Source organism: Eschscholzia californica, unplaced genomic scaffold (assembly GCF_041429995.1).
Source record: "Eschscholzia californica isolate CP2 unplaced genomic scaffold, dmEscCali1.0.p SCAF_5, whole genome shotgun sequence".
Classification (NCBI taxonomy): domain Eukaryota; kingdom Viridiplantae; phylum Streptophyta; class Magnoliopsida; order Ranunculales; family Papaveraceae; genus Eschscholzia; species Eschscholzia californica.
The window spans coordinates 32,495,157-32,503,428 of NW_028238472.1; the positions used below are offsets into that span (position 1 = coordinate 32,495,157).

Sequence of the window (8,272 nt, forward strand, 5' to 3'; positions counted from 1 at the left end):
ATAAATAAAAATTCATGAATACCAAAAAATTTTAAAAAAATTCGGCCAGAGCGGTTGAAAAAACAGACTAATTTCAGGCATCTCAACCGAAGTTTATTACTATTTTCAGCGGACCGGTCGAAATTTGTTATCTTTTTCAATCGATCCAACCGAAATTTGTCATCTTTTTCAGCCGTTACAACCAAAATTTGTTGTCTTTTTCAGCCGACCCTACCGAAATTTGTTGTCTTTTTCAGTCGATCCAACCGAAAATTCTTTACGAAAAAAAAACGACCTAAAACTCTAAAACGTTTGTTTAACCATAGAGGAAGACAAGAAAATGATATTTCTTTACCTGAGACATATTATCTTCATTGTAAATGTCTTTGTTTAAGTCGATATCTTCGTTTAAGTCGATGTCCTCGTTTAAGTCGATGATTTCGTTTAAGTCGATGTCTATGTTTAAGTCAAAGGAATCTTCTTTCTTGATGTAGGTTGCCTCCTTCTTCATTAACGGTGGTTCCTCATTCATGAGATCTTTAGGCATCATTAAAAGCTCGAAACTAAGACTATAGTGATGGTAAACTTTGCAAGTTTCTTAATACTCATGGTGATGTTGATAGTAGTGACGATATTAGGGGTTTGGTTGTTTATGTGAGAGAAACTACAAGTGAATAAAATATTAAATTTATTATTAATTTTTATCTAAGTCTGATGCAGGGGCACCCGGCGTGGAGACTATTTCCATGACCGGACCCGGTCATGGACCAACCGGCCAGAGATAGTAGATTTAGAAAGTCCTTATTTTAGTATGAGTATTAATTAATTTAGGTTTAGGAATTATGCTATTTTAATATTTCCAATAATTGGAAAGGTCCAGATTTGAGTCCAGTTATTTAGGCAGTTGCAGTATTTAATTATTTAGGAAGTCTAATTCAAGTCTATCTAGGAAAGTCCAGAATCCTATAAAAGGATATCTAGTTTGTCTATTATTTTCATATTGAAGAGAAAAAACCCCATTGAAGTTAATCAAAGTTTACAGTTTATTCAGTTATTTACAGTTGTTTTCAGTTATTTTGATCGTTCTTCGTATTAGTTTAGTTTATTCTTAAATTCCGCTGCGTTCTACATCATGTGGTATTCAGAGCCACCAAAATTTTGGGTGAATGATTCTGAATTTTTTTTTCCAGACCAGTTACATCAGTATCGATCGTATTCTATCCCGAAAGAAGATTATAATCAACCAGATTATACTCATCAAGAGATAACGAATCGATGTTCATGTTCATCATGTTTTTATGCGAATAACGACTCGTACAATTATCATTGGAATCCGGGAGAAATCTTACGAGAAAACCCTCCACAACCGTCTCCTCGTCAATACCAACCGTCACCACCTCCGTACTCTTGTTATACACCACCACCGTATTCAACAACGTATTCACCACCACCACCTCCGTACTCTTATTATTCACCATCACCTCAATCATCTTATTATTCTACACCTACGACAGTTACTACAACTTTCAGAGCCGAATGGGAGAACATTGAAAAAGAACCCGTAAGAGACATTTCACCACCACCACCTCCGTACTCCTATTATACTCCACCACCGTATTCAATACCAACTTCACCACCACCACCACCTCAATCGTCTTATTATTCTACACATCCATATGCTCCAACTTGCAATTCTGAATGTGAGAATATTAGTCAAGGACTTTCAATAATAACAAAATTGGACAAAGATTGGGCTCCATCCAATGAAGAAGACATCGAAAAGTTTGAGGGCATTCATCACCAACTTCGTGAACTTAAGGATACAATCAAAGATATCGATGAAAAACTTAGCGATATGTGTTCTAACTCAATCCCATCTTCCGAACCAAGCAATATTGTTGAAAATATTGAAAAGAACGAAGATGAGCGACAAGTTCCTACTCCTCGTCCTTTTCGTAGTCTCAACATAGAGATTGAGAAAGACTCATATGTGTCGATGATTATTTTAAAACTCCATCACTCAGATCTCCCAACCGAGAATAATGTTATGTTAGATACTGTGGGTCTTGAGTTGCAGGTTGTGAACAAGAGTGAACATTCTTTTTCACTTAAAGCTGGGTCACTTGTTGTTCTAACTCCTGATCAAGATAAAGAAGCAACTTCAGAGCTCTTGCCAATCAACTACGGTGGGTTAGCTAAGGCTGTGAAGAAAGGAGACACTATCTTTATTGATCAGTATCTGTTCACAAGAAGTGAAGCTACTTCGGTTTGGCTTGAGGTAGATGAGGTGAAAGAAAAAGATGTGGTTTGTGTGATAAAGAATTCTGCTACACTTGCTGGGTCATTGTTCACTTTGCACGTCTGTCAAATTCAATCTCTCAAAACCAAATCCAAATGGAAATCCTCTGATCAAAACTCACTTACAGTTTCTTACTTGATTGAATCATGTGGTCTTTCATTAGAATCATCAATTAAAGCTTCTAAAAAGATGTTCTTTAAAACCACTGAAAGACCAGACTCTGTTCTTGAGCTCTTGAAAAAACATGGATTCACTAAAACCCATACAACAAAACTCTTCACTAAGGATCCACTGATGCTTCTAGCTAACCCTGATATTCTTAAACCTAAATTGGAGTACTTTGAATCATTGGGTATTTCAAGTTCTCATCTTGCTAAGATCTTATCTTCTGATAGGGGTGTTCTTAGAAGTAGCTTGACGGAACGTATAATCCCTAATTTTGATTTCATTAGAACACTTGTTTATACTAATCAGAGTCTAGTTGCTACTTTTAAACAATGTAGTCGAATTGCTACTTGTAGTTTGACTATAATGGAGTCTAACATCTCAACCTTGAAGTCTCATGGTGTTCCCGAATCAGTCTTGGTGAAATTGATCATGGCTCAACCTATAACACTTATGCAAAACCCTAGTCGATTTAATTGGGCTGTGAATCAGGTTAAAGAAATGGGTTTCGTTCCTTCAAGTAGGATTTTTTCTTTTGCTGTTCATACAATGTTGGGTTTGAGCAAGTTGAATTGGGAAAAGAAAATTGAGGTATTTAAAAGTGTTGGTTGGTCTGAGAAAGAGGCTCTTTCTGCATTTAGATTGCAACCTAATTTTATGCTAACTTCTGAGGAGAAGGTTAGGAAAATGATGGATTTCTTTGTTAACAATCTAGGTTTGAAGCCTTCGAAAGTTGCGCAATACCCTAATTTGCTATTATATAGTTTGGAGAAGAGGATTATTCCAAGGAGTTCAGTTCTTCAAGTTGTCAAATCGAAAGGATTGATTAGGAAGGATTTAGGTGTGATTACTGCTTTTCATATATCTTCAAAAACTTTTGCGGAAAGATATGTGACTAGATTTCATAAGTTGCCATATTATGATAGAATTATATTCTATAAACTTCATGAAGATGAACGTGGGAAAGTATATTTTGGGTTTCATATCAATACTACACGTTTCCACCTCGAAATCATAATTGAAGTTCGTTACTTTTATATTTTGGATCTTACTGACAAATTTTGGGAAGATGGCGAGATGAATGTTCTTGAATTTCTAATGTTAATATTGCGAGAATCAGTGGCATATGAGATTGGGAACGAAGTTGGCGATTTCTTGCAATTTAGTATTCTTCACATTCTTTGTAAAATTCGTTCGAAGTGGGAGTTACGAATCGCCTTGGTGGTATTCATCGTATGCGGGTCCATCAAATTAATTTCTTCGTCGAAACGGTTCGGGACGAACCTCGTGGGAGAAGGGGAAGCTGATGCAGGGGCACCCGGCGTGGAGACTATTTCCATGACCGGACCCGGTCATGGACCAACCGGCCAGAGATAGTAGATTTAGAAAGTCCTTATTTTAGTATGAGTATTAATTAATTTAGGTTTAGGAATTATGCTATTTTAATATTTCCAATAATTGGAAAGGTCCAGATTTGAGTCCAGTTATTTAGGCAGTTGCAGTATTTAATTATTTAGGAAGTCTAATTCAAGTCTATCTAGGAAAGTCCAGAATCCTATAAAAGGATATCTAGTTTGTCTATTATTTTCATATTGAAGAGAAAAAACCCCATTGAAGTTAATCAAAGTTTACAGTTTATTCAGTTATTTACAGTTGTTTTCAGTTATTTTGATCGTTCTTCGTATTAGTTTAGTTTATTCTTAAATTCCGCTGCGTTCTACATCAAAGTCCTTCTGTTTTAGCACTATTTATTAAATGACCCTTATAAATCCCTCCTTAAACTAATTTGGTAAAGGAAGAGCAAATACATAAATTGACCTTTCAAACACACTGCCGTTACTAAATAGTGTTCTTCCTATACCAAAAGCCATAAAAAATTTTAAAATTTCTTTCAACAAAATAATAACTTATTTAAGAAAAAGAAACAAAATAAAATAATACCAAAAGATTAGAGTATTTAGAATATAACAATACTAAATATGGAAAGTCGGGTGAAATTAGAGTTAGAATTTCGTCACATTTATGTTCGTGCCCTGGGACATGGGATATACCCTAGATTTTATGTTGACTGGGACAAACATCCTTTATCAAGGTTTTTGGTATAGGAAGAGCAATATTTAGTAAAGACAGTGCATTAGAAATGTCCATTTATGTATTTGCTCTTCCTTTACCAAATTAGTTTAAGGAGGGCGTTATGATCTTTTAATAAATAGTGCTAAAATAGAAGGACTTGGATTAAAAATAATAATACACATAATATTTTATTCACTTATAGTTTCTCTCACATAAACAACCAAAACCCTAGTATCGTACTACTATTAACATCACCATTAGTATTAAAAAAATTCCAAAGTTTACTATCGTTATAGTCTTAGTTTCAAGCTTTTAATGATGCATCAAGATCTCATGGATGAGGAACCATCGTTAATGAAGGAGACAACCTACATCAAGAAAGAAAATTTCTTTGACTTAAACGAAGACATCGACTTAAACGAAGCCATCGACTTAAACGAAACCATCGTCTTAAACGAAGAAGATAAGATAATACTGAGAATACTGATTAAGAATATATCAATGGAAGCTAAAATACAAATTACACAAAGAGGGGGACTTTAAATTTCTTCCAAAACTGAGTTTTCAATCTCATCACTGGAATCAGATGCTGGCACAGGAGGATCCTGCAGTACTGCAATTCTGATTGCATCTCTATTTGGAATTCATTCTTCTTTTGGTTCAATAGGAATTTAGGATTATTCTTAAAAGACAACCATTATCTGGGTGATAATGGAAGCTCTACCCCACCCGTATTCTTCCCTCTTGGATGAAATTTCTCTTCTTTTAACGACTGACTGCTATTTACATTGAATTATAAAACATCCAAATTACAAAGATGAGCAAGTATAGCCAAAAGAAGTAGACAAAGTGAATTTGTGACCTTGGAACCTAAAATTATAGAAATTTACAAAGGTTCCAACTGAAATTATAATCAAAACAAATCAATCACTTCATAAGATAATGAATAACTCTTACCTTTTCTTGTTTGTACTCGCCATTGCAGTATTGATTAGTGTTAAAACCCTAAAAATCTATAGAGAACTCAAACAATAACAAGAATTACAAACTCCTTTAGGGTTTAGGTTTCCATTTTTATATCTCTCTTTTTTATTGAAAGAAACATATTTAGGGGTTTTTTCTCGTTTTAAGAGTGTTTATCCCTCTTCCCTCTCTTTGATCGAAGGTTTTTGGTGTACAGGATTCTCTCTTCCCCCTCTCTCTCATCGAAGGTTTTTGGTGGAGCAGTCTTCTCTCTCTCCTCTTCTCTTTTGGTCGACACTAGATTGAAGGGAGGGACTTCCAACAAAAAAAAATATTGAGGGGAGGGACCAAACCTTAAATTGGGATATTGTAGAAAAAAAATGTATCCCTCCCTATTCTAAAATGAGTGATCTCCCTATCTAATGCACTGCCTTTGCTAAAAACTGCTCTTCCTATAACAAAACCCTTTATTAATAAACGATATTTTCAATCAGTCCTTCCTAAAGTTTACAATACAATCCTTCTATGGAAACAAACTTGGTTTAAAATTGCAAACCAAAATGAAAAAAATCTTAAGTAAATCTCGCCTAAAAATTGGAAACTGGCGGCAAATTGGGCCCACTCTAGACCTCTGCCAATTGGAAGTGACGAATTAGAAACATTTTTTGTATTAAAATTCCATTTTGAATCCATATTTTTGCTACCCTTAAACTTAAGTCCCTTTGAAATTGATTTGGAAGTTTGAAGATCAAAGACCATTTTTAATAGCCCAAAACCTGTCAACAGTTGGTAGCCCAAGTGATTCCAAGGTGTTGACATAAACTCTAGAAATCCACACAACCAACCAAAACGGAATTTCAACTTATTAATGGAATTTCAACCCCTCTCTTTAAACAAAATTAAACTCCATGTGATCTTTAACTTGCCTAAATCAAAGATGGATTTTTTATTTGAAATGGCATTAAAGATGGAATTACAACTTATTAATGGTGTTCACTTTCCAAGGGCTTTGATTCAGATAATGAAATTAGGAATATGATATTTGGAAAAGATGAAGCCCCAAAGTTCCTTTTCATGAAATCTATCTCTCTCCCTCTCTAGATTCTTCTTAATTAACCGAAACCATTTCTTGAAAGAAGTCTTACTTTTCCCATGAAATCTCGGTGTATAATTGGAACTTTTGTTTCTTGAAAGAAGTCTTGAAACGATGGTGAATCAGACAATTAAAATATTTCCTATTACATTTTAATCCACAATGCTTGAACCAAAACAAACATAGTTCAAAACTTAACACAAGATGGAAACATATAGAAACTGTGTATGCATATTTATCGTATATCATAATTTGTATGTGTTGTTGTAAAAGGATATATCTCGACAGATTTTACTTTTGAGCATCTTTGTGTTGGTGATATCCTCATTTAGTTGTTGTATAACCCATCTATAAAACAATTATGGTTGTTCTCCATGTTATGCATCTACGAACAATGTCACCATTTTTTAATCAATGAGATATTATGATATATTGTAGTTTTTGTCGCTTTATTTTGTTTTGATTCAAGCTTATGAATACTGAGACTTAGATTGCTAGAACCTATGGCTATTGGTTGGAGGCAAATCTGGTCCGATATTGTTAGGTGGTGGACCAATGGATAATGCGTCAAATTGATTTAAAAATTTTGTTTAAGTTCGATATGGGTTTCATCTCACTGTTATTAATTTTGCAAGTATCAGGTTGTGAAAACATATTTCAAATTGTATTATGAATTTCTTTCGACATTAAAAAAAATTGTATCATGGACAAATTTAAATGTAAAAGTTGGAGTTTTGAATGAAAACTTATCGAGTGTTGATAAATGAACAAAATTCAAATTATACAGTTCGTCTGTAATAATTGTCCGTGCCCTATGGGCACGGGTTATACGTAGTAATTTAATAAAGTTTAGGAGTTTTATCGCGAAAAGGAAAAAATTATAAAAAAAATCCTAATCAAGAATAAGGAATTTAATCCTTATGCAAGGAAATGAATAACATTACTTTAGCATTCTCTAAATTGTGTTCGTTTAAACTGGTGAACCGAGTCAAACCAAACTGAGCCGAACCATTTCGACCGGCCGAATGATCGGCTCGGCTTCGGCTGAAGATTTACTCGGACCGCCACTTATTGGTTTGGCTTCCACTCGAGCCAAAAAAATCGACAGCTGCTCACTCCTAATGGAGATAGTGTTTGTTTTATTTTTCATGGTCTAAATCTAAATCGGTGGCTGGTTTTGTCTAAATTATCGGACTCAAAATCATCCAAATCAGCTATTCAGATTTCATATTTGACTTACAGAAAACACACTACCTTAACATAATTGCCTACCTCCCTATAAGATCTCTTCAACGTCTCTTCATAGCCAAATAGACTAAGAGATTTTTCCTATGACCATTTTATGGACAATAAGTCTACAAAACCCGCCTCTTTGGACTCCCACTTGAATCGTCTATAATAGAAATAAGGGTTTCTCTCTCTTCTCAGATATTTAGTCACTTGGAGAGAGAAATTTTTGTCTCTCTTACAGGCGGTTCAAGTGGGAGTCCCAGGAGGTGGCGGGTCATGTACACTTTTTGTTTCATGGACATTTCAAAGTAAGTAGGAAGCAGTACCTACCAAAGCTACAAGTTATCATTTTAAACATACCAGGGAAAGTGTGCTCTTTTTTCTTTTCTTTTTTTGTTGCAAAGTGTGCTCTTTCATATTTTGTTCAGTTTAAAGTGACAGATCATCCATTGTCCATTTTCCGTTCCACT

The 8,272-nt window shown here is 34.6% G+C and overlaps 1 protein-coding gene across 1 annotated transcript; it reads left to right on the forward strand.

The window, feature by feature from the left end:
• Window positions 1–697: 697 nt before the first annotated feature.
• On the forward strand, window positions 698–4,089 carry LOC147538655 (uncharacterized). The gene has a single exon (XM_086644624.1). The coding sequence runs from the start codon at window positions 1,112–1,114 to the stop codon at window positions 3,818–3,820; it is 2,709 nt and encodes a 902-aa protein (XP_086500750.1). The 5' UTR covers window positions 698–1,111; the 3' UTR covers window positions 3,821–4,089.
• Window positions 4,090–8,272: the final 4,183 nt, after the last annotated feature.

What these genes read in the sequence shown, in the direction of transcription:
- LOC147538655 (XM_086644624.1), top strand. Translation starts at nt 1,112, where the DNA reads ATGTGGTATTCAGAGCCACCAAAATTTTGGGTGAATGATTCTGAATTT.